Genomic DNA, 27,252 nt, shown 5'->3' on the forward strand with positions numbered 1-27,252 from the left:
GGAAGGAGCCTGGTGCGCTACAGTCGATGGGGTCACAAAGAGTCGGCCACGACTGAGCACACAAGCACGCTCGACTCAGCTCATGGAGGTTTTCTGGTTGTAATAGGTTAGGTGGGTGGTGGTCCGGGCAGACAGTGGATAGAGGCCGGGGTGCTGCTCAACATCAAGCTCAGGACGGTCCCTGCTATGGGCTGAAATGTGCCCCCTCGAATGCACATATTGAGGCCCTAACTCCCTCCCCCTTCTCCATCCCCACCCCACCCCCTGCCCACCACCAATGTGACTATAATCAGAAGAGAAACAGATTTGGGCATCTGATTGTAGAGAAATTGAAACTGTGGCGTTAAATGAAGTCAACCCAGACTTGTGTCCAGAGAAACACTAAGTCCACCAGAGAATCTCAAAACTCTGGCCATGGAGAGCCCCCCAAACCCAGTGGTGTAGGGAGAGTCAGGGTGAGTAGGAGGAGGGGTCAGAGAAAGCCAGTGAGGTGACTTTTTCAAGGAGGAAGTGGTCATATATAATTAACAGAAGAGCAAAAGGGGTGAGGGTTAGGGTTGAGAGGTGTCCACTGAGAGTTCCAGGAAATTTATTAGGTTACAAAAACAGCTTCAGAGGAAGTGAGGGGTGAGAACCAGTTTCTAGTGGTTGAGAACTGAGCCTGAAGGGGTAGAGTATAGCCTTGCCCAGGTGGGTGATGTCTCAGGGCGATTAGTCACCCCATCTATAGACCAGGAGGAGTGGAAGGGGGTGGACCTTCTCCGAAAGATATATCCATGCTCTGAAGATTTTGTTCCTGTTCCTGACTCATGGTGAGAGAACTCTGGTACTGGTGGTGATGTAATAACTGTGGAGCGCTGATAAATTCCTAGAATGACGACTTCCCTGGTGGTCCAGTGGTTAAGGCATCGCCTTCTAAAGCTGGGGGTGTAGGTTCGGTCCTGAGTCAGGGAGCTAACATCCCACGTGCCTTGGGGTCAAAAAATCCAAAACATAAGACAGAGCATTAAGGTAACAAATTCAATAAAGACTTAAAAATGGTCCATATTAAAAAAAAATCTGTAGAATGATGTGTTACTGAGAAGGAGTTATCAACCCCTCCTTTTGGCCAACGGAAGGTGAAAACAGAAAGAACATAGTTTGCCTCAGGAACACAGATGTTCATGGAGCTCAAATTCCGTCCTTTCTCCCTGCCTCCTGATTCTGCAGTGCACCTGTCGTATGAAATGGGATGAAGAAAGCAGACAGGAAAGGCGGACTGGAGATCCTGTCTTATCATTGTAATTGGGAAAATGGAAGAAACTGGGGGTAAACAAGGAAGGAAGATGCTGAGCTGAGGGAGGAGAATGAGATGCCCTCTCAGTCTTCAAAGCTCACCTTTCCTGATCTCCATGAGACCAGCACCAACCAGCAGAAACGGATCTCCAAGCAACACGGGCGCCTTGAGAAGTGAAGATGGTTAGACTGGTCCTGGGCTGGAGTGATGAATGTGCCTCCTTAAAAATATAGATTTCGTTGGGATTGTTCAGTTGCTGAGTTGTGTGTGAATCTTGCACCCCATGGACTGTAGCATGCCAGGCTCCTCTGTCCTCCACTATCTCCCGGAGTTTGCTCAAATTCATGTCCACTGAGTCAGTGATGCCATCCAACCGTCTCATTCTCTGCTGCCCCCTTATCCTTTTGCCTTCAATCTTTCCCAACATCAGGGTCTTTTCCAATGAGTCGGCTTTTGGCATCAGGTTGCCAAAGTATTGGAGCTTCAGCTTCAGCCTCAGTCCTTCCAATGAATATTTGGGATTGATTTCCTTTAGGATTGATTGGTTTGATCCTAAAGTCCTTGCTGCTCCAGGGATTCTCAAGGGTCTTCTCCAAAACCACAATTAGAAAGTCAGTTCTTCAGTGCTCAGCCTTCTTTATGATCCAACATAAAGATATATATAATATATATAGTAAAAATGAGAAAGAAGGGAATCTTCACACTTTTTACAATGAGGATGGACCTTGACAGCATTATGCTAAGTGAAATAAGTCAGAGAAAGACAAACACTGTGTGATATCACTTAAAGGTGGAATCTAAAAACAAAACCAAGCTTGTAGAAACAGAGAGCAGAATGGTGGTTACTAAAGACCGGTGGGTGGAGGAAATGGAGAGATGAGATTTTAGGGAACAAACTAGTAGATGAATGAGTCCTGGAGCCCTAATGATCAGTGTGGTAATGATACCCCACAGCGTCACAAGATAATCATCAAGCTTGCTAACGAATCAGATCTTAATTATTCCAAGCACAAAAAAGAAATGTTGATAATGTGGTATGAGAGAGGTGTTGGCTAACACTATAATGGCAATTGTTTCACAATAGATTAATGTATCAGATCAACAGATTGCACACCTTAAACCTACAGAGGGTTCTATGTCAAAAATACTTCAATTAGAAATTTAAAAACACTTTTCAGTTTGGGATGAAAAAGGTTCTCTGAAGTCTGTGGATGTTGCCCCAAATGTATCCTTTTCATATCACACCTGTCGTGGTTCATCTACAATAGCAGTGGGTGGGACTTTGCTACTGGGTTGTTGCCTCTTTAGCTCTTAATCCTATTGACAAGTATGCCTTTTCTGTACTGGTGGTTCAATATTTTGAATGATATCTGCAGAGACAGTAAAGAAGAAAGAGGGATAAATAGCCAGGATGTGGAAGCAACCTAGATGTCTGTTAACAGATAAATGGATAAAGGAGTTGTGGTACATATACACAAAGGAATACTACTCAGCCATAAAAAGGAATGAATTTGAGTCAGTTCTAGTGAGATGGAGAGCCTGTTTTACAGAGAAATAAGGCAGAAAAAGACAAATTTCATATAGTAAAGCATATATATGGAATCTAGAAAAAATGGTACTGATGAACCTACTTGCAGGGCAGGAATAGATATGCAGACACAGACGACGGACATGTGAACACAGCAGAGGAAGGAGAGGGTGGGACAAATTGAGAGAGCAGCACTGAAACGTGACTACTGTTTGATAAGAGATCCCCAGTCGTAATTTGCTGTATGATGCAAGGAGCTCAATGCGGTGCTCTGTGACTACCTAGAGAAGTGGGAGGTGGGAGCGAGCTTCCAAAAGGAGGGGACTTATGTATACCTATGGCTGATTCATGTTGATGTATGGCAGAAACTATCACAACATTGTAAAGCAATTATCTTCCAGTTAAAATTAAATAAATTTATAAAAAGAAGTAAGGATAAAGACAAAAGGAAGAAGGAAATATTCCCATGGCCATGATGTTAAAGCTGTTTTCAGGAAAGATGGGGGTGGTTGAAAATTTGGCTTGCAGGAAGGAAGCACAAGAGTCGTTTGAACCTGGAAGAGACAACAGGCTTGGTCTGCAGGAGAAACGTGCTGTCTTCATCTTCCTCCTGCCCAACTGCACGAAGCCCCTTAGTTCTCTGCAGCAACTCTTTTCCTCCATGGGTTCCACTTGGAGCTCCCACAGCCCAGAGTTGGGGCCACTTTCAGCTCCACCTGTGGCCACTGGGTCTCTTGGTCATGTCTCCAGGGCTCTCTGTGCTCGGAGCCTTCTCCCGCACCTCCGACATGAAACCCAGTGGGCTCTCTTTCCAGACTTCCTTCTGTGAAGCCAGTCTTCAAGCAGGAGCCCCATGAGGGCCACCAGGACCAGGACAGCCAGGCCAAGCCGGATGAGATTCTGGACCATGTGATTCCAGAGGAAATGGTCTGGGTCAGAAGAACAGAGCGATTGCTCACGGGGAGCTACCAAGGCTACGTCACCCCATCTCTTTCCCCTTTCCTAAGGGCCCACAGACCCCGCTGCCGGCTTACCTTTCTGAGATTGGGTCCCTGTGGTTAACTCGTAGGAGTCCCAGTAGTCTGCAGAGAGTAAGGAAAGTGAAGAAGTGAGGAAAAGAGGTGATGTGAGGGACTTCCCTGGTGGTCCAGTGACTCAGACTCCATGCCCCCAGTGCAGGGGGCCTGGGTTTGATCCCTGGTAGGGGAACCAGATCCCGCTTGCCCCAACCAAGAGCTCCCTGATGCTGGGGAAGGTTGAAGGCAGAAAGAGAAGGGGACACCAGAGGATGAGATGGCTGGATGGCTTCACCGACTCCATGGACGTGAATCTGAGCAAACTCTGGGAGATGGTGAAGGACAGGGAGCCTGGCGTGTTGCAGTCCATGGGGTTGCAGTCAGGTTGGACCTGACTGAGGGACTGAACAACGACGACTTTGACTCTAGGTTATGGGCGCCGTACAAGCAAGGGTCTTCGTCTGGTTGGCTGACAGAACTGCAGTTCATGGCTTGCTCTGTGCTCTCAAGCGATATTGTGAAAGAACCCCAGCTTTTTAGTGTGCTTGGGAGGCTTTGAGTCCTTCCCCCGAGTTTAGAAGTATCTGTTACTCACCAGAAGAAGTGTGCTCGGTGGGCGCGAAGGTGGTGTCCCCGGCATCTCCTGGCAGTGGAGACAAGGAGAAAATCAAGGGGTCTGGTCTTCCCACCTGTTCCCTCCCCCATCCCCGCTTCTCCGTCTGCCATCTCTCTGGCGATGGTCCTCATGCTCTCGCTAACTCCTGGACCTCTGGGGATTGATATGGATGAGAGCACTGGTGCAAAGCACCCTCTCTGCTTCTCCCCACCTGCCTCTTTGCTACCGTCCTCATTGCTGTTTGGTGGTCACTTAGAGATCCAGAAAGGACATGGGGCAAAACTGAGGGGGAGGTCCTCACCTTTGACCAGGAGCTTCACAGGCTTGCTGGGGAAAGACCACGCGTGGTTGTTGTAGGAGCCAAAGCACCTGTATGTCCCTCTGTGTGCTGGGGTCACAGGGCCCAGGTGGAACTCTGCCCACAGGTTCCCGTATCTGAGCTGGGGGCGGCTGGATTGTCCCCCCTTGAGCAGGAAGAACGTGCTTGTAGCTGTCGCCAGCTGGCAACGGAAGGTCACATTCTCTCCTGAGGTCACCTCAGACCTGGGTTCAACTGAGAGCGTGGGTGTGTCATACAGTCCTGTGAGAGAAGGTGGCTAGTAGGTTAAGAGCATTTTTTTTTTCTTTTGGTCACGTGCTACATGGGATCAGAGTTCTCCCACCAGGGATTGAACCCCAAACCTTTCCACTGGAAGGGTGGAGTCTTCACCAATGGATCACCAGGCAATTCCCGGTACAGAGCATCTGCTTGCTGCATCTCCAAGCGTCCCTCTAGTCCTTAGGGCCAGGACATCACTGCTCGGAATCTTGCTCTCTTCTTCTATTTCCTAGATTTGTCTTGGTTATGGACACACCCTCCCTGAATTCTCCCTTCAAGACTGAGACGGTCCCTCCACCAGCTGCCAAGAGAGTTAACAGGAATCTCTTTCTGGGAATTTCCCTACATCACTGGTCCTCAGCATTTGGCCCTTAGGACCAGCAATGTCAGCATCCTGGGGATGCTTGTTGGAAATGCAAATTTCCAGGCTCTACCCTCTAACTATTGCATCAGAAACTTGGGGGAGGGGAAGCCACCTGTGTTTTAAAGTCTTTTTGGTGGGACTTCCCTGGTGGTCCAGTGGTTGAGACTCCACCTTCTAGCGCAGGGGGGTGCAGGTTCCATCCCTGGCTGGGGAGCTAAATCCCACATGCCTCGTGGTGGCCAAAAATCCAAAACATAAAACCCAAAGCAGTATTTTAACACATTCAGAGAAGACTTTAAAAATGGTCCACATCAAAACAAACAAACAAACAAAACTTTAAAACCTCATTGCTACTTTTAGTTGTAGTAAAATATACATAAATTTACCACCTTAACTATTTTTACTTGTATAGTCCCATGATATTAAGTACATCCACATTGTTGTACGATTGTCATCCCTGTTAATCCCCAGAACGCTTTTCATCTTGTAAAACTGAAACTCTATACGTTAAACATTAACTTTTCATTTCCCCTTCCCCCAGACCCTGGCAACCACCATTCTACTTTATGCCTTTGAATTTGACTATTTTAAGTCCCCCATATAAGTGGAATGTACACTTATTGATCCTTTGACGTTGGGCTTATTTCATTCAGTATAACATCCTCAAGTTACCGAGTGTCAGGGTTTCCTTCCTTTTTAAGGCTGAATAATATTCAGTTGTATGAATAGACCACATTTTCTTCACCCAGTCATTCACTGGTAGGCAAAGTTGTTTCTACCTTTTGTCTGTTGTGAATACTGCTTCCATGCATGTGGGTTTACTAAAGTCATCTGTGCTTCTGCAAGTCCACAGGTGACTCTGATATTGACTTAAACTTGAGACCCACATCCCTCAATGGAAGGGACCCACCTGACCCAAGATTACCTGGCCACCTCAACCCCTTGCTTTTTCCATACTTCCATTTCACCCTCACATGCTGTGTAACTGATTTGAATTTCCTGACTTTGACTCATAGTCTATCTTCTGCTAGAACCCAAGAACCGCAAAAGCAAGACTATTTGTCTGGAATCTCCCTAGGAGTGGTTCTCATCCCATCCCTGCCTGATAGGAGTACAGAGCTTCTAGCCTCATTTCAAGCCTACGCTGAAAGGCCAGCCAGGTCCAGAGTTCCACATTTGCTCAGTTGAAGTCTCTGTCCTTAAATTTTTTATTAAAAAAATTTTTTTTGGCCACACCGCATGGCATGCGGGATCTTAGTCCCCTGGCCAGGGATCGAACTCTCATCGCATGCATTGGCAACATGGAGTCTTAACCCCTGGACTGACCACCAGGGAAGTCCCTGAGGTCTCCCTTGGAGCTGCACTGCTGTCCGACTGCCCTTTCTGTGAGTAGTGAGGGCCTGTGCCCCTCACTTATCACAGGTGCTGTTTTTAGGGACACTCCATGGTGATTCCTTCTGGGCACAAACATCCATCTTAGAGTCTCTTTTCCGAAGAACCTAAGACCAATCTGCTTCTAGGACATAGAGACAATTCTCTAAAGATAACCCCATAGGCATTAACCAACCCCCTGCATTGCCCCCAAGACAAACTAATATCTGAGCAAGGCTTGGGAGAGATGGAGGGAGACGAGCAAGTGAGGACTTTCTGGAGGACTCAGGTTGACAAGATGACCTATAGCTGAACCACGGGATAGTTACCTGTTACCACCAGCTCCAGAGGGTCGCTGAGCTCGGACCAGAGCTCCCCACTTCGGTAGGAGCACCTGTATTGCCCTGCAGTGTGAGAAGTCATGGCCGGGATGGGGAACTTCACCCAGTTCATCACTGGGCGTGACTTCGGTCTCTCCAAGGCAGAAAGTCCCCCCTCAAAGTGCAGCTGGTACTCCATGGCCCCGCCAGCTCCCCGACACCCGATGGTAGCCGGTCTTCCCTTTGGGATCATGAAACTGGGTCTGACCCAGATGGCAGGTTTCGAGAGCATCTCTGGAAGGGAATCGGAGGTGGGAGTTCCCAAGAAAGCCCCCCTTCCAGCCTACTGTCCACCCAACTGCTGGCCGTGAGCCTTCCTAGCCAGGCAGAGTCCCTGGCCTTTCCTCCAGCTGTCTGAAGCAGACATGGTGGCTGAACCTGACTTGGGGGCTTTGAAGGAAGGACTTACGCTTCTGGGTGCTGCTCCTCTGGCTCAGACCCAGCCCTGGAAGACAGGGATGATGAGATATGTTGCCCCATCCGTGCTAGACCCCTCAATTCCAGCTCTCTCCCACACAAGAACTCACCAAGGACGAGAAGGACAGCAAGTGTGGAAGGCATCGCTCAGATTCTGCCTGGTGAATATAGATGGCTGGGTGGAGATGGAGCCCTGCGGGCCAGGAGGATGCGCAGGATGTGGTGAGTGAAGCCTGGGAGCTGTCGCCCAGGGGCTTTCACACCAACTTGTTTACTGATATTCGAAGGCCTTCCTCCAGCTCTGGCCATTGGCAGTAAGGAAAAGACACAGTTCCCATGATGCATCTGAGTGTATCTGTGGTTTCTAACCAGAGCTTCTGACCATGGTCTGGTTCCTGGCAGAAACTCATTTCTAGGTCAACTGGTAAATTTTGAAATGGGCACGTTATGTCCAGGGAAGGCATAGGGCAGTGTACACAGCAAAACCATTAAAGTCATTTTTAAAAACATGTGTTTGACTTTGGCTCCTCTGTGTCCAGCATTCATGTCCTGGCATGTTAATTGGTTTCATCAGATTGATAGAGGGACTTCTCTGGCAGCTCAGTGGCTGGGACATCACCTTTTGACATGGAGGGTGTGGATTCCATCCCTGGTCAGGGAGCTAAGATCCAAGCCACATGCCACATGGCCAAAAAACCGAAATATGGAACAGAAACAATATTGTAACAAGTTCAATAAAGACTAAAAAAAAAAAAAAGACTAGAATGATAAAACTGTCTTCTTCAGATTTATTATAATGTTTTAATAAAATACTATTTTTAAGCAAAATATATTTCTTACATAATGACATTCCTTTAGTTCAGTTCAGTTGCCCAGTCGTGTCCGACCTCTGTGACCCCATGAATCGCAGCACGCCAGGCCTCCCTGTCCATCACCAACTCCCGGCGTTCACTCAGACTCACGTCCATCGAGTCCATGATGCCATTCAGCCATCTCATCCTCTGTTGTCCCCTTCTCCTCCTGCCCCCAATCCCTCCCAGCATCAGAGTGTTTTCCAATGAGTCAACTCTTCTCATGAGGTGGCCAAAGTACTGGAGTTTCAGCTTCAGCATCATTCCTTCCAAAGAAATCCCAGGGTTCATCTTCAGAATGGACTGGTTGGATCTCCTTGCAGTCCAAGGGACTCTCATGAGTCTTCTCCATCACCACAGTTCAAAAGCATCAATTCTTTGGCGCTCAGCCTTCTTCACAGTCCAACTCTCACATTCATACATGACCACAGGAAAAACCATAGCCTTGACTAGGCAGACACTAGTTGGCAAAGTAATGTCTCTGCTTTTGAATATGCTGTCTGGGTTGGTCATAACTTTTCCTCCAAGGAGTAAAGTGAAAGTGAAGTGAAGTTGCTCAGTCGTGTCTGACTCTTTGAGACCCGTGGACTGTAGCCCACCAAGCTCCCCCGTCCATGGGATTCTCCAGGCAAGAATACTGGAGTGGGTTGCCATTTCCTTCTCCAGGGGATCTTCCCGACCCAGGGATCGAACCCAGGTCTCCCACATTGCAGACAGAGGCTTTAACCTCTGCACCACCAGGGAAGCCCAAGGAGTAAGCGTCTTTTAATTTCATGGCTGCAATCACCATCTGCAGTGATTTTGGAGCCCCCCAAAATAAAGTCTGACACTGTTTCCACTGGTCTGCTATAAATCAGAATATTAAAATATTAAGTACATTAATATATTTTAAATGCAAAGTGTGCCCGTTGTTCTTTTTTAAAGGGTAAAAATAATTTTTAAATAAATAAGTTATTTAATTGGAGTATAGTGGATTTGCAATATTCTATTCGTTTCAGGTATATAGCAGTGATTATAGTTCATAATAATTTATTACAAGATAATGACCATAATTCCCTGTGCTATATAGTCAATTCTTCTTGCTTATCTATTTTACCCATGTTAGTTTGTATCCCTTGCTCCCATATCCCTAATCTGTGCCTACCCACTTTCCTCTCCCGTTTGGAAACCACAAGTTTATTTCCTGTCATCTGTGAGCCCACTTCTGTTTTGCTTATACATTCATTTATATTATTTTTTAGTGTACATATAAGTGATGTCATACAGTGTTTGTCTTTCTCTGTCTGACTGATCTTACTAAGCACAATGCCCTTGAGATCCATCTGTGCTGCTGCACAAGGCAGAATTTCATTCCTTTTTATGGTTGAGTAGAGATGTGCAAGCTGGTTTTAGAAAAGGCAGAGGAACCAGAGATCAAATTGCCAACATCTGCTGGATTACTGAAAAAGCAAGAGAGTTCCAGAAAAACATCTATTTCTGCTTTATTGACTATGCCAAAGCCTTTAGCTGTGTGGATCACAATAAACTGTGGAAAATTCTGAAAGAGGTGGAAATACCAGACCACCTGACTGGCCTCTTGAGAAATCTGTATGCAGGTCAGGAAGCAACAGTTAGAAGTGGACATGGAACAACAGACTGGTTCCAAATTGGAAAAGGAATACGTCAAGGCTGTATATTGTCACCCTGCTTATTTAACTTCTATGTGGAGTACATCATGAGAGACACTGGGCTGGAAGAAACACAAGCTGGAATCAAGATTGCTGGGAGAAATATCAATAATCTCAGATATGCAGATGACACCACCCTTATGGCAGAAAGTGAAGAAGAACTAAAAAGCCTCGTGATGAAAGTGAAAGAGGAGAGTGAAAAAGTTGTCTTAAAGCTCAACATTCAGAAAACTAAGATCATGGCATCTGGTCTCATCACTTCATGGGAAATAGATAGGGAAACAGGGGAAACAGTGTCAGACTTTATTTTTTGGGGCTCCAAAATCACTGCAGATGGTGATTACAGCCATGAAATTAAAAGATGCTTACTCCTTGGAAGAAAAGTTATGACCAACCTAGATAGTATATTCAAAAGCAGAGACATTATTTTGCCGACTAAGGTCCGTCTAGTCAAGGCTATGTTTTTTCCTGTGGTCATGTATGGAGGTGAGAGTTGGACTGTGGAGAAAGCTGAGTGCCAAAGAACTGATGCTTTTGAACTGTGGCATTGGAGAAGACTCTTGAGAGTCCCTTGGACTGCAAGGAGATCCAACCCGTCCATGCTAAAGGAGATCAGTCCTGGGTTCTTTGGAAGGAATGATGCTAAAGCTGAAACTCCAGTACTTTGGCCACCTCATGCAAAGAGTTGACTCATTGGCAAAGACTCTGATGCTGGGAGAGATTGGGGGCAGGAGGAGAAGGGGACGACAGAGGATGAGATGGCTGGATGGCATCACCGTCTTGATGGACATGAGTTTGAGTGAACTCTGGGAGTTGGTGATGGACAGGGAGGCCGGGCGTGCTGCAATTCATGGGATCACAAGGAGTTGGACACGACTGAGTGACTGAACTGAACTGAAAATAAATAAATTAAAACCAAAACAAAACAAAAGGACAACACCACAGTTCAAAAGCATCAATTTTTTGGTGCTCAGCTCTCTTTATAGTCAGACTCTCACGTCCATTCATGACTACTGGAAAAACCATAGCTTTGACTAGAGTTGGACTGCATATATATTCATACTTGTGAGAGGAATACATACATGGAAACATACTCATACACAGATATCATATATAAAATATTTATCTTAAGATATATATATCTTAAGCCATATTTCCCTTTATTCTTTGGTATAAATATCAAAATTTACCAAGAAAAGCATCCTTAAACACTTCTCAAAACTCTAAGTTTCAACTTGATTTTCAGGAACCCATGCCGGGCTTAACCCCAGGTGAAGAGTACTCTCTAGCACACAACCAGCTTCAGACATATACTCTAATCGGGGATAAATTACCTTTAAAAAAATGCAACAGAGGGGACTTCCCTGATGGTCCAATGGTTAAGAGTGCCTTCCAATGCCGCCGGGCCCCACACACCACAACTACTGAGCTGGAGCTTTAGAGCCTGTGAGCCATAAGAAAAGATTCCACGTGCGGCAACTAAGAACTGGCACAGCCAAAAAATAAAAATAATTAAAAAAAAATGCAAGAGAGGAAAGACCCCAACTGGTCATTCTCTGTCTGTATCTCTGAGGTCAGTGCATGGCTCAGTGATAAAGAATCCACCTGCCAAGCAGGAGATGCATATTCGATCTCTAAGTTGGGAAGATCCCCTGGAGAAGGAAATGGCAACCCACTCCAGTATTCTTGCCTGGAGAATCCCCATGGAGAGAGGAGCCTGGCTGGCTACAGTTCATGGGGTTGCAAAAGAGTCAGACATGACTGAGTAAGTAAACAGCAACAATGTAGAGCATGGTGAGAGTAATTAACAATATTGTATTCTATATTTAAAAGTTGCTGAGAGGAACTTCCCTGATGGTGCAATGGCTAAGACTCTGAGCTCCCAATGCAGGGGGCCCAGGTGTGATCCCTGGCCAGACAACTAGACCCCACATGCTGTGACTAGGCATTCACAGGCCACAACTAGAAAGATTCCCCACACCACAACAAAAATCAAAGGTCCCACGTGCCACAACTAAGACCTGGCACAGCTCTTCAATAAATAAATAAATCTTTTTAAAGTTGCTGAGAGAGTAAACCTTAATTTTCTCACCACACAAAGAAATACTATTTTAAAAGACAGAAAAAAGGAAATGGTAATTATGCAAGCTGGCGGATGTATTAGCTAATGCCACAATGAACATCACTGTGCAGCAAGGAAGTGTATCAAGTCAACCTGTTGTGCACCTTAAACTCACATGATGTTATGTTATGTCAATGACATCTCAATAAAGTTGAGAACCAAGGGTGATGCAATGAAAATGAGATAGCCAGTAGAAAGTTTGATGTGAAATATTTGACTCCTTATACTTGAAGAACTAATGATTGCCAGGTAGGTGTCTGTAGCCAAATTTATCTATCCATCCATCTATCTGTTTATCTGTCTACCCACCTACTTGACTATCTATCTATCTAATTTATGCTCTCTATCAATCCATCATCTATTCATAGATTACAGGTTTAGATATAAATATAGGAGGCTCATTCTTTAGAGATGAATGAAAAAAACATTCCTCTACATGCCACCATTGAGATAATTCCCAACGTAAGAGTACACTGCCTGCCTGATCAAGTCCAAACGGATATATTTGGTCCATGAATTCCGTGGAGGTTATGTGGATCCATAGCCATCAAGGCCATATGGCTTTGGACTTATGGATCGACGAAGGAAAATCTCAGTCTGTATGGCACCCATCTAATAATTTTCTGTCCCCAGCCCTTCCCCTGGGATGTGGGATCTTGTCTGAAGGAGGATTTGAGCCCCGTTCAAAACTGGTGGAAGAAAATGTTCACTTCTCATCTGAAACATAAACAGGAAGGTTGATCTCCTCTTAGACTCTATATAAGGGCTCCCCAGAATGAAATTCTTTGGGAAGGAACCATTCCTCTGGGGCAATACATGTAGAAATTCTCTGACGAGGACCTCTGAGTTCATACTTCCTGTGGGTCTCACTGTCTCGTGGGACTCTGTCATCTGTCGATGTTCACTGTCAAGAGGCTAAGTGGGCTGAGGCTGGCTGTGCAGAACCATGGCCCCCAGGGACATTACCCTCTTCTGCCTCGGTGAGTCCCCAAATGCAGGTGGGTTAGAGGGGAAGATGAGAGGAATCCAAAATAGTCAAGGTCTCTCTTAACTTCTGACTCAGAAAGTAAACAATCTGCCTTCAGTGCAGGAGACGTGGGTTCAATCCTTGGGTTGGGGAGATCCCCTGGAGAAGGGAATGGCAACCCACTCCAGTATTCTTGCCTGGAGAATTGCATAGACAGGGGAGCCTGGTGGGCTACTGTCCATAGGGTGGCAAAGAGTCGGATGCTACTGAGCGACTAACATTTTCACTTTCTCTTAACATAAGACCTCAGTGATTTCAGTGACTGCCAATAAGACTCTGCTCTCCTGAGTGGAGAGATGGTCTTTGCCCAGATATGTGTCTGCCCAAGCCCATGCTGGCTTGTAAGGCTCAGTGGTCCAGTTGTCAAGTTGGCCTTGCCGGGTTTGTTCAGCCAATGCCATGCTGTCTGGCAGGCCACAATGGTTCCAGAGCTCCTGCAGATGAGAGCCTTAGGGGCTGGAATCTGGAAGATAAAGCTAAAAGATGAGCCTTGTTTGCTGTTGAAGAGAACAAATGGCACCTGTATGTCTTTTTGTTATTGTTGTTGTTCAGTCGCTCAGTCGTGTCTGACTCTTTGCAACCCCATGGACTGCAGCACGCCAGGCTTCCCTGTCCTTCATTATTTCCCAGAGCTTGCTCAAACTCATGTCCATTGAGTCAATGATGTCATCCAACCATCTCATCCTCTGTTTCCCCCTTCTCCTCTTTCCCTCAATCTTTCCCAACATCAGGGTGTCTGTCAGTAAGAGTCTTTCTGTTGAGTAATTTATAACAAATGTTGGAAATTGGTGGGTGGAGTTTTCATGAATGTCTTTCTTCCAGTGCTCTGTCTTGGCCAGAAGATTCAGGCACAGGATGGTAAGTGTTTCTCTAAGTCTCCTCCAATCGCCTTCCATCCTCCCGGCAACTCTAGGATAGAAAATTCTGGGATAGCAGCTCACAGGGATTCCAATTTACTTCCTGTTCTGTTGATAGCTGTCTCTGCTGTGTTCCTTTTGCACAACTTCTACCTCACTTTGGAATTTTTGGATCCCTCAAATTCACGCTCAGACCAGGATTTAGTCTTTGCCTCTGGTAGGCTGACTGTCCATCCAAGATATGTTTTACTGAATGTTCACAACGGCAGGGATGAGGAAGTCAGGAACCACCTTCCATTGCCCAATATTCTTCCTACATCAAATGTTCTCACAATCTTAACTCTCCGCAGTCCATCCACTTTTTTCACTTAAAGGGACACTGCCTTAGAGAACTTTATGTAAGTGGCTTCAATTCTCAGAACCAATTTCTTGGTCTATAAAGGTGACTTAAATGGTAAAGAATCTGCCTGCAATACAGGAGACCTGGGTTGGACCCTTGGGTCAGGAAGATCCCCTGGAGAAGGGAATGGCTACACCACTCCAGTATTCTTGACTGGAAAATCCCATGGATAGAGGAGACTGGTGGGCTACAGTCCACGGGGTTGCAAAGAATCCAATGTGACTGAGAGGCTAACACTTTCACTTTCAAAAGAGAAATAAAGATAACAGTGAAAGCAGATTGGATCTTGGGAGGATGGGATCACTGTGATACAATTTTGGGGATTAATCAAGATAAGGCATGCGAATCATGTACATGGTAAGTGTATTACTTGTGATGGGGTTCTTAGGTGGTTCAGCAGTAGAGATACCTCTGATGATGATGGTGATGATCTTGAGGAAAAAAAGTCTGAACTCTGTGTAGGACCCAGTCTCCACTTTCCTTGATTCATTCAGTTCAGTTCAGTTCAGTCACTCAGTCGTATCCGACTCTTTGTGACCCTATGAATGGCAGCATGCCAGGCCTTCCTGTCCATCACCAACTCCCGGAGTCCACCCAAACCCACGCCCATTGAGTTGGTGATGCCATCCAGCCATCTCATCCTCTGTCATCCCCTTCTCCTCCTGCCCTCAATCTTTCCCAGCATCAGGGTCTTTTCAAATGAGTCAGCTCTTCACATGAGGTGGCCAAAGTATTGGAGTTTCAGCTTCAACATCAGTCCTACCAATGAACACCCAGGACTGATCTCTTTTAGGATGGATTGGTTGGATCTCCTTACAGTCCAAGGGACTCCCAAGAGTCTTCTCCAACACCATAGTTCAAAAGCATCAATTTTTCAGTGCTCATGTTTCTTTATAGTCCAATACTCACATCTATACATGACCACTGGAAAAACCATAGCCTTGACTAGACAGACGTTGGTTGGCAAAGTAATGTCTCTGCTTTTCAATATGCTATCTAGGTTGGTCATAACTTTCCTTCCAAGGAGTAAGCGTCTTTTAATTTCATGTTGCAGTCACCATCAGAAGTGATTTTGGCTCTCAAAAAAATAGAGTCAGCCACTGTTTCCACTGTTTGCCCATCTATTTGCCATGAAGTGATGGGACCAAATGCCATGATCTTCATTTTCTGAATGTTGAGCTTTAAGCCAACTTTTTCACTGTCCTCTTTCAGTTTCATCAAGAGGCTTTTTAGTTCTTCTTCACTTTCTGCCATAAGGGTGGTGTCATCTGTATATCTGACATTATTGATATTTCTCCCGGCAATCCTGACTCCAGCTTGTGCTTCTTCCAGTCCAGCGTTTCTCATGATGTACTCTGCATAGAAGTTAAATAAGCAGGGTGACAATATACAGCCTTGACATATTCTTTTTCCTTTTTGGAACCAGTCTGTTGTTCCATGTTCAGTTCTAACTGTTGCTTCCTGACCTGCATACAGGTTTCTCAAGAGGCAGGTCAGGTGGTCTGGTATGCCTGTCTCTTAGGATTTTCCACAGTTGATTGTGATCCACACAGTCAAAGGCTTTGGCATAGTCAATAAAGCAGAAATAGATGTTTTTCTGGAACTCTCTTGCTTTTTTGATGATCCAGCGGATGTTGGCAATTTGATCCCTTGACTCATTACTTTCTTCTTTTTTTTAAATTTATTTTTAGTTTATTTTACTTTACCATACTGTGTTGGTTTTGCCATATATTTATTTGTTTGGTTTCTCTAACTGGTTTAGGAGACAGCTCTCCCCGTATAGTGAGGAAGAGCAGAGAATCTGGGCTGAGATTGTCTTAGTTTCCAAACCAGGTTGGAGCACTCTTCAGTTTGTGGTCTTGAGCAACTGGCACGGTTATTCCAAGCTTCAGCACCCTCACATTAGGGTGGAGAGCAGAATTGCATATGGATAAGGGTTACCATGGGAACAAAACACCAAGCAAGCCACCTGGCAGACCAGAGGGCACTCTCCAGCGCTTTTAGTTGCTCGGTCGTGTCTGACCATTTGTGACCCCGTGGACTGTGTAGCCCACCAGGCTCCTCTGCCCATGGGATTTCTCAGGCAAGAATACTGGAGTGGGTTGCCATTTCCTTCTCCAGGGGATCTTCCTGACCCAGGGACTGAACCCGGGTCTCCCATATTGCAGGCAGATTCTTTACTCTCTCAGCCATCAGGGAAGAGGATAGAATTAATGTGTATGGGGTCTGCTTTGACAGCAATGAAAATGGAATAGACAGAGATGATGATTGCACAAGACTGTGAATGTACTACATTCCACTGAATTGTATACTTTCAACATGGTTAAGTTTATGTTATATAAATTTCACCTTGATAAATATAAATATGTAAAGGAAGGAATTTTGTTCCTCAAAAAATCTTTCAGTTCCTCAATAACCTCAATGCCCAATCCAGCAATTCCACTTCTATACATGTAACAAGAGAAACTGAAAGAAGAGATTCTAACAAGATATTTGCACCTCTATGTTCATAGCAACTTTATTCACCATAGCCAGAAGGTGGAAAAAACTCACATGTCCATTGGCATGAATGTATAAGCAAAATGTAGTCTATACGTACAATGGAATATTATTCAGCCATAAAAAGGAAACGTATTCTGATACATGCTACAACGTGGATGAATCTTGATGACATTGCACTAAGTAAAAAAAGACACCAGACACAGAAAGGCAAATACTGTGTTATTCCACTGATACAAGGTATCGAGAATAGGAAAATTCACTGAGATGGAAAGTCAATTGGAAATGACAAGGGCCTAAGAAAAGAGAGAGTGAAGAGTTACTGCTTAGTGGCTGTAGGGGTTTTGTTTGGAATCCTGAGAAAGTCCTGGAAATAGATGCACAATATGGTGAGTAGAGGGCCTTCCCCCATGGCCCAGTGGTTAAGACTTCACGTTCCAATGCAGGGGATACCAGTTGGATCCCTGGTCTGGGAGTTCAGATCTCACATGCCTTGTGACCAAAAAACCAAAACATAAAACAGAAGCAATGTTGTAAAAAGTTCAGTAAAGACTTTAAAAATACTCCACATCTATCTATCTATCCATATCTATGCCTAACCTACATTTATATCTATCTATAGATAGATACACACACACATAGTGAGTGCAATTAAGGCCACTTAGCTGTGCACTTAGAAATGGTTTAAATGAGAAATTTAATCTTTATATAACACAGTTCACTTTTGCCACAATTAGAAATTACCCCAAAAAAAATTTAAGGAAGGAGCTATAAGTCTGTCACACCCTTCATTTAGTTCTTCCCCCCACAGAAAAAGAAAGAAGTATGGTTTCTCCATGGCAGGCCACCTGAGTCTGGGCCCTGTTTTCTTTTAGGGAACTTTCCCATTCCTATCATATCTGCTACGCCCAGTCCTGTGATTCCCTGGAATGGGTCGGTGAAGATCTTGTGCCAGGGAACCCTTGAGTCTTACCTGTACCAACTGGAGATCCTGGAAAACCTCACTTACAAACAAGTGGAGAAGCAGCTGGGATTTCAGGAGGTGGCGGAGTTCGTCATTAACCCCATGGATACAAACACCGCAGGGCACTATCAGTGCCGATACAGGAGAGGACGTCACTGGTCAGCGCCTAGTGAAGCCCTGGAGCTGGTGGTGACAGGTGCGGCTGTGGGCAGGTCTCCGACCCGCCAGTCTCTTTCCTTTCTTAGTTTTTCAGAAATGTTATGTTTAGAACAGTCTCAAATTTCCAGGGGAATTAAGGTGATGCAACAGACAGTGCCCGTATACCTTGCACTCAGTTTCCCCTATTCTTAACATCGTTGATCAAAGGCTTATTAATAGGTCTTTTGTTACCCAAACATATTGACTGCAGACGTATCGACACATTTTTAGAGAGTGATGCAATTAACATCACTGGTGCAAAGTTGTTAGAGGTTAGAATTTATCGAGGATTCCCTCCACAACTTATGATTGACATTATCATTCACATTTTGCTCCATTAGGTTTTTGTTCTAACCTTGTGTATATTGTAAATGCAAGTTTATTACGGTAAAATTTCCAAAAATGATGCATCGAGAAATTTTGAGTGAAGAATTTATCGGTGCATTTTACGCAGTTACTTTCTCTGTCTGAGCAACACATATACTAGTATCTCAGAAGATGATAGTTCTTCAGTATAAAGTTCTGATTCAGACAAGGTGAATATTAGATCAGCAAAAAGACCAAAAATAAAAAAAATAAAAAAATAAAACACCAAACCTTAGTGATTGATTCTGACACAGAAAGTGAAAACGAGACTCACAGTGCTGGAGAAATTTACAGGTGTGTCAGGTGTAACTATTGAACGTAATAACCTGCAAAGTCTTATGAAATAACAGAATTAGTTTCTGACCTGCCAAAATAAAAATCACTGGGTTCCTTTGTCCGTAGGTTTTCCCAACCAAGAATACTGGAGTGGGTTGCCATTTCCTCCTCCAGGGGATCTTCCCAACCCAGGGATTGAACCCTGGTCTCCTTCATTGGCAGGCGGATTCCTTACTATCAGAGACACCAGGGAAGGCTCCTGGGATTCCCTAAGCAGTGAACAATTAAAATATCTTCATTTTCATAAGAAATCCCTTTCAACCACACCCGATTTTGTGTAAAAAAGTGCCTTTCGGAAAGCACCTAAGGATATGAGCTGGTTGCCAGGGGAACCAACCAAGTAATTGATGGGTTAGAATACTCAGCCCTGCCCCACCCCTACCTGACCTCTGGTGTAGGCAGAGAGGTGGGAGGTTGAATCCATCACCAATGGCCAATGATGAAATAATCAGTGTCGCCTAGGAAATGAAGTCCTGTACTCTTCCAGTTCTCCCCTCTGGCTGTTCCTGACACATGCTTTCATAAGCCAGTAATCTAGTAAGCAAGCTGGCTCCCTGAGTTCCGTCTGCCACTCTAACAAATGAATTGAACACAGGAACTGCAACCCAATAACTTCCGATTTATTGCTGCTCAGTCAGAAGCACAGGTGACAACCTGGACTTCTGATGGGCTCTGAAGTGGGAGGGACTTGTAGGACTGAGCTGTTAACCCAGAGCCCCAAACCGCAGGATCTGACCTTAGTGCCAGGTAGAGAGTGTCAGAATTGAGGTGACTTATGGGATGCCCAGCTGGTGTCTCAGACTCGCTCAGTGGTCTAAGGAGGAAACCCACAGGTTGGAACTGGGAACAGAACCATGTGGCCCTTCTGGCTTTAGAGACTAGATCGCTGTCCCTGGAAGACAGCTGCTCATCTGCTTGTTCACTCAGCTCCATCTACAAGAATTTGGGACAGAGGACAGGTCCTGCAGGGGGCTCCCCAGGTGGCTCAGTGGTAAAGAATCTGCCTGCAATGCAGGAGACCCAGGAGATGTCGGTTCAATCCCTGGGTCGGGGAAAACCCCTGGAGGAAGGCATGGCAATCCACTCTCGTGTTGTTGCCTGGATAGTCCCATGGACAGAGAAGCCTGGGGGGCTGCAGTCCTTAGGGTCACAAAGAGCTGGACATGACCGAGAACACGCACGTGGGTCCTGCAGTGGCGAAGTGGAATGCTACCACCTCCCGTTCCTGTGCGTCAGGAAAACACGAGCTTCTGCCCTTCTCTTAGCAGGGACCCAAAATGAGTGGCGGGGAAACAGGGAGAGACAGAAACCTTGCCAACAACTCACTCTCTTCTCTTTCAGGCTTGTACGACAAACCCTTTCTCTCCACCAATGGGGGCCACGTGGCAATGCCAGGGGAGAATATTTCCTTCCAGTGCAGTTCAGCACACATGTCGTTCGACAGATTTTCACTGAGCAGGCCGGGAGGGCCCACCCTGTCACGGCACCAAGATGCGAGACTCCAGGTGGACTTCACTCTGGGTCCTGTGAACCTCAGCTTCTCAGGAGTCTACACGTGCTACGGCTGGCACAGCGGCCGCCCCTACATATGGTCAGCCCCCAGCAATGCCCTGGAGCTGGTGGTCACAGGTAAGGGCACCACCCCCCCACCCCTGCCGCTGCCAGAGACTTCCATCCTCCTCCTTGGGGCTCTAGTGGGCTGTCCAGGGCCTTGGCATCAGGCAGGAGAACAGAGAGGCACCAAGAAAGAACGGGGCAGGAGAGATTTGTGGCTCAGAGGACCATGGAGAGAAAGGCCTTCTCACCCACATGACATGTGACTTTCACAGCATGTCCCCGAGCTCTCCAGTGTCCTTAAAGACACATGGCCTGTTAAGAAAGGAGAGGCCCGTGTTCAGAATCATCTTTAGGGGTGTCGTTGAGTCAGCAGATACCAGACACAACCTTTGATGAACTCACTTTCTTTCATCACATGCTTAGTCGTAATGGGGAATCCTGACATTAACCTGTAATATAGGAGCCACTCAGAGAGGTTGATTGGTAACTCACCACTCAGGAAGACTCTAAAAAACTCTATCAAGAGCTTCATTTAGGGAAACTCACTGGTGCTCCAGGAATTAAGACTTGGGGCTTCGGGACCTCCCTGGTAGTCTGGTGGCTAAGACTCTGAGATCCCAATGCAGGGGACCTGGGTTCGATTCCTGATCAGGGAACTAGCTCCCACATGCTGCAACTGAAGATCTCACATGCTACAACTACAGACCCAGTACAGCCAAATAAATAAGCAAATATTTAAGAAAAAGGGGGGACAATCCCCTGCTGGCTCAGTGGTAAAGAATCTGCCTGGCAATGCAGGAGACATGGGTTTCATCCCTGATGTGGGAAGATCCCACATGCCTCAAAGCAACAAACAGCCTGTGCCAGGATTACTGAGCCTGTGCTCCACAATGAGAGAAGCCACTGTAATGAGAAGCCTGAGAACCATAGCTAGAGAGTAGCCCCCACTCACCCCAACGAGAAAAAGCCTAAGCAGCAAGGAAGACCCAACATAGCCAAAAATCAATCAATAAATAAAATTGCATATATATACAAAGACTCAAGGCTTTCATTACTGTGGACCTGGGTTTCATCCCAGGTTGGGGAACTAAGATCCCATAAGCCACAATGAGGTGTAACAAAAAATTTCAAAAAGAGCTTCATTTTTATACTGTTTGCATGCATCACTCTGCCCAGAGGGAGCAAACGTGAGTTACAGCAGAGGAAAGCGACTGCTAGTGACTGAGTGGGATCACCACTTGTGTCTCTCACGTTTGTCTTGTCCAGTCACTCTACAAGCTAAGTGAATGCAGTGGTCACGGCCTCATAAGCTCCTGTGGCCAAGTGGTCTTTTCAATTCATGACACAGGGTCAACTGGGCACCTGTGGAGGAGGCTGAATTTATTAGTATTTTCCTTTAATGTAGACAGTCACTCTATCTTGTTTTATTTTATTTTATTTTTCCTGGAGAAATGCTAAATGCTTTATTTTTCTTTTTTTTTTTAATATAAATTTGTTTATTTAAATTGGAGGCTAATTACTTTACAATATTGTATTGGTTTTGCCACACATCAACATGAACCCACCACGGGTGTACACTTGTTTTAGAAATCACCTCCTATCCCCATGTCAGGATGATCTTTTCTAACATTATCTTCCCAGACTTGAAACATTTTGCACTTTGCAATTAGGAATTCATGTTGAATTCCAGGAATTCCCTGGTAGCTCAGTTGGTAAAGAATCCACCTGCATATGTTGGTGTATGGCAAAACCAATACAATATTGTAAAGTAATTAGCCTCCAATTTAAATAAATAAATTTATATTAAAAAGAAGAAAAAGAATCCACCTGCAATGCAGGAGACTCCAGTTTGATTCCTGGGTCAAGAAGATCCCCTGGAGAAGGGATAGGCTACCCACTCCAGTATTCTTGGGCTTCCCTGGTGGCTCAAATGGTAAAGAATCCACTTGGAACTGATTTCTGTTTTAACAGAAGGGAGTTACTAGGATTTCTGGGCATTGTAATTTCACAATATTTTATTACATCCTTGGGCCCATGAGGTCCATAAAACAAATGGATAAATTTTTTAAAGGTACAATGAATAGAAATAACTAATGAAAGGTCACACACCAATGAACCAAGGTCACTTAGCTTCCCTAAGTTTTTTGTGTTTTGATAACACCACATGGCATTCAGAGATCCTAGTTCCCTGACCAGGATTGAACCCATGTCTGCCGCAGTGGAAGTGCTCAGTCATAATTTCTGGACTGCCAAGAAAGTCTCATATTTTCCCTAGGTTTGTCTAAACTTTTTTTTCCTACTTGCTTCCCAGATACCAATCATTGTATGAAAAACGAACACACACTGTTCTGTGGGGTGAGACGATGTAGAGGAGAGAGTTTGGGGCTCTGGATCTATGAAGGTGTTTCAAGGATATGGTTAGATATTCAGTGAAACTGCCGTGTGGGGAGGGGATGACCAGCAAACAGAATAGCCTCATAACTACCTCCTCCCCCATTTATAAGATGCCTCTGGGGACCACAGCTTTGGACTCAGGTTTAAGGTGAAGTATAGAGACTCACACACAGTGGTAACCAGCTTAGCAGTGCCGTGTGGTGCCTGCATGCTTAGTCGTGTCTGACTCTTGTCGGACACCCCATGAACTATAGCCCACAAGGCTCCTCTGTTCATGGGGTTTTCCAGGCAAGAATACTAGAGTGGGTTGCCATTTCCTTCTCCAGGGATCTTCCTGACCCAGGGATCAAACCCGCATCTCCTGTGTCTCCTGCACTGCAGGTGGATTTTTTACCCACTGAGCCTTTGGGAAGCCCGAGATAAAGTATGGCGCTCACGAATGTACGCATTGCCTGAGGAGGGGGTCCCAGTGAACCCACAAACTAGGGAAATGGGCTCTTGGTCGGGAGGGAATGAACGTGACCAATGATCATTCATTTCCTTGTAATGACATCTCTAGATACTGCTAGCCAAGATCACACGACAGAGAACTGGGTTCGGATGGGCGTGGCGGGGCTGGTCCTCCTAGCCCTCTTGGCCATCCTGGCTGAAAATCGGCTGGGCCCTCAGCTTCCACACCAGGAAGACCAGCAAGATCTGCCTGACCTGAGCTGGAGTTGGCAGAAAAGTCAGACAGAATGGACCTTTGGACTAACTCCTAAGAACCACCAGGGAGACTCCTGGAGCTGAAGCTTCTTAGAAGAGCCACTATCTGCGGAGTCCTATGCAGCTGCTTGGAGAGCACAAGGGAGATGAAGACGCTTGGATCCCCTTTCAAACCAATCAAATGGTACTTTCTTGTATGCATCTGATATATTAGCATTCCACCTTTCTAGACATAGTTGAGAACATTCTCAGTATTATCTCGGCTGAACTCATTTCCTGTGATAAAAAATAACGAAAAGCATTCTCAGTTCTCCTTGCTGTTTTTCAACCTCCCTCTATAGACTTTTGAGTTTCCCAAGTGGCTCAGTGGGTAAAGAATCCACCTGCCAATTCAGGAGACGCAGGTTCCACCCCTGGGCCAGGAAGATCTCCTGGAGGAAGGCATGGAAACCCACTCCAGGATTTTTGCCTGGGAAGTCCCAAGGACAGAGGAACCTGGAGGGCTGCAGTCTGTGGGGTCGCAAAAACTCAGACATGACTTGGCACACACACGCACACACTGTAACTGTATGAATTTGAATTTAATCAATTCTAATTCAGTCAATCATGTGATAACCAATTATATCACATGAGCAAACAAAGGCTCAGAAATCATATAATTTGAATAACGATAAAGTGTGTGGATACAGAGTTTCTGCTTGGGAAGATGAAAAAGTCCTGGAGATAGATGGTCATGTTGGTTGCATGATGATATGAATGTCCAGAATGCCCCTGAAATGTACACTTAAAAATGGTTAAAATGAAACTCGATGCTCATTAAATAGCAACTCTCCATTGGCGGTATAGAGTTTCAGTTTTACAAGATGAGAAAGTTCTATAAATTTGCTTCACAACAATGGAAATGTACTTCACACAACTGAACCGTACACCTAAAAATGGTTAAGACATTATGTATCATGTATGTATGTGTGGGGCAGTTACCATAATAATGAAAAAACTTTTAAAAAATGGTTAAAATGGTACATTTTGGGTCATGTATGTCTTACCACAATTTTTTAAAAGTTCTTTGTGGTCTATAGAAACTGAAAGTAGGTTAGTGGTTTCCCAATGCTGGGAGAGAGACAGGGTATTGTACAGTGAGTGATAATGGGTAATAGGGTTTTTTTTGGGGGGTGGGGGTTTAAAAAGTTCTGAAATTAGATTGTGGTGATAGTTGAGTGACTGTGGAGATATAATAAAAAAACATAGAATTATACATTTTAGGTGGTAAATTGTAGAGTATGTCAATTATATCTCAATACAGTTGGGATTTTTTAAGGATTGAGAAGGATTAGAGGGGTCCTAAGTTGGCAGAGGGATAGGACGGGGAGACCACTTTCTCCTCCACAAATTCATTGAGAGAACATTTGAATGTTGAGCAAGTTCCACAAAGCAACTTCTGAACACTGGCAGAGGACATAAGGCACCCAGAAAGGCAGCCCATTGTCTTCGAAAGGAGGTAGGACTAAATATAAAAGACAGAGAGACAAAAGGGTTAGGGACAGAGACCGATCCTGGGAAGGGAGTCTCAAAAGAGGAGAAGTTTCCAAACAGCAGGAAACCCTCTCACTGGTGGGTCTGTGGGGAGTTTTGGAATCTCAGAGGGCAACATAACCAGTAGAAAAAAAAAATAAACAAATAAAACCCACAGATTATGTGCCTAATGGCAACTCCCAGAGTCTGCCACCAGCAAGCGGGGCCTGGACAGGGAGGCACGGGCTGCATTGCTTAGGGTAAGGACCAAGCCTGAATGCCCAGAGGGCAATCTGAGGGAGCTAATGTGAGATAGCAACCCAAACTGTGGGATAGCCAGAGGGAGAGAAAAAGAGAGAGAGAAATATCCCGTGAAAAGCCCTAACCTAGGGCACTGTCGGACTGCTCTCAGAACAAAGGACTGAGCGAATACCAGAGGAGAGCTAGCCGGAGGCAGGGAGGCAGGCGAGGGGCAGCCAGAGCCAGAAAGGGGCAATCTCAGCCCCAGAGATGGCATCCTCTACCAAACTGTGAGCAAGCTCCCAGTTGCTAACCAAAACCTGGGATTCTGGATGGTTGACATCTGCCGGCAGGGTCACAGCCAGAGATCAGCTCCCCAGGGGAGACACAGGCACACCTGAGAAGGCGCGCCCACTGTGCACCCGGAAGACTGAGCGGCTGGGACGGGGGAGGCGATAAAACGCACCCCCCACCTGAGGAGACTGCACTCGTCGAGCACCTGGTCGCCTGAGCTCCTCGGTCCTGGGAAGGGCACAAAAGGCAGGCCCAATGAAGTCTGTGCCTTTGTGGAGTACCTGAGAACCTGAACCTGAGCAGCTTAGACCTGGAAGTGCACGCAACCCAAGATCCACCTCAGAAAGTTCCCCTGCAGAGCAACCTGGAGACTGAGCAGCGTAGACTGGGAAAGCATACACGGCGTGAGCGGGGCAAACCCAGTGTGGCCCAGACACTGCGAGCACTCCCCACACATGCCAGGGATATTTGTTTGCAGTGTTCCTCCCTCCCCACAGCATACCTGAACAAGTGAGCCTAAATAAGTGACCACCTTCGCCCCTTTGTGTCAGGGCAGAAATTAGAGACTGAAGAGACCTGAAAACAAAAGCCAAGATAAACAGAGGGAACCGCTTTGGAAGTGACAGACGCAACAGATTAAAACCCTGTAGTTAGCACCAAATACATTGGAAGGGGCCTGTAGATCTTGAGAAGTGTAAGATGGAACAAGGAACTATCTGAAACTGAACTGATCCCACACTGCCCACAACAGCTCCAGAGAAATTCTTAGATATATTTTTACTATTATCATTTTTTAAATTAAAAAAAATTTTATTTTTCATTCCTCAACTAATCTTTTAATTTTCATTTTTATAGCCTACTATTACCTTGCAAAAAAACCTCCTATTTTTAAAGCAAACGTCATTTTTTTTTTTGTAATTTTGTGATTTTTTTTTAAATGGTGTATTTTTGAGTCTAACCTCTACTCTAGATTTTTAATCTTTGCTTTTTGGTATTTGTTATCAATTTTGTACCTTTAAGAATCCAATCTTCAGTACCCATTTTTACTTAGGAGTGTGATTACTGGCTTGATTGCTCTCTCCCCCTTTTGACTTTCCTTTTTCTCCCCCAGGTCACCTCTATCTCCTTCCTCCCCCTTCTCTTCTCGACCCAACTCTGTGAATCTCTTTCTGTGTTCCAGGCTGTGGAGAACACTTAGAGAACTGATTACTGGCTACATCTGTCTCTCTCCTTTTGATTCCCCCTTTTCTCCTCTTGGTCACCTCTATCTCCTTCCTCCCTCTTTTCTTCTCTGTGTAACTCCATGAACCTCTCTGAGGGTTCCACACTGTGAAGAGCACATAAGGAATTGATTACTGGCTAGACTGCTCTCCCCTCTTTTGATTCCCCCTCTTCTCCTCCTGGTCACCTCTATCTCCCTCCTCCCTCTTCTCTTCTCCATGTAACTCTGTGAACCTCTCTGGGTGTCCCTTACTGTGGAGAATCTTTTCACCATTAACCTAAATGTTTCCTCATCGATGCTGTATGGATGAAGAAGTCTTCAGGCTACTGTAAGAATAAGACTGAAAACCAGAGGCAGAAGGCTTAAGTCCAAAACCTGAGAAAGCCAGAGAACTCCTGACTCCAGGGAACATTAACCAATAAGAGCTCATCCCAAAGCCTCCATACCTACACTGAAACCAAGCACCACCCAAGAG

The 27,252-nt window shown here is 45.4% G+C and overlaps 2 protein-coding genes across 2 annotated transcripts; one reads left to right on the top strand and one right to left on the bottom strand.

Annotated features, from left to right (window-relative positions):
- Positions 1-3,542: 3,542 nt before the first annotated feature.
- On the bottom strand, positions 3,543-7,710 carry NCR1 (natural cytotoxicity triggering receptor 1). The gene is made up of 7 exons (XM_068991728.1): positions 7,677-7,710; positions 7,559-7,594; positions 7,099-7,383; positions 4,738-5,016; positions 4,416-4,463; positions 3,839-3,886; positions 3,543-3,733 (listed from the first exon to the last, which is right to left on the bottom strand). The coding sequence occupies exons 1-7, from the start codon at positions 7,708-7,710 to the stop codon at positions 3,543-3,545; spliced, it is 921 nt and encodes a 306-aa protein (XP_068847829.1).
- A 5,442-nt stretch (positions 7,711-13,152) lies between these two features.
- FCAR (Fc alpha receptor) lies at positions 13,153-23,593 on the top strand. The gene is made up of 5 exons (XM_068991727.1): positions 13,153-13,186; positions 14,056-14,091; positions 17,865-18,149; positions 20,195-20,482; positions 23,364-23,593. Exons 1-5 carry the CDS (start codon positions 13,153-13,155, stop codon positions 23,591-23,593), a joined length of 873 nt encoding a protein of 290 aa, XP_068847828.1.
- Positions 23,594-27,252: the final 3,659 nt, after the last annotated feature.

Source organism: Capricornis sumatraensis, chromosome 20 (assembly GCF_032405125.1).
Source record: "Capricornis sumatraensis isolate serow.1 chromosome 20, serow.2, whole genome shotgun sequence".
Lineage (NCBI taxonomy): Eukaryota > Metazoa > Chordata > Mammalia > Artiodactyla > Bovidae > Capricornis > Capricornis sumatraensis.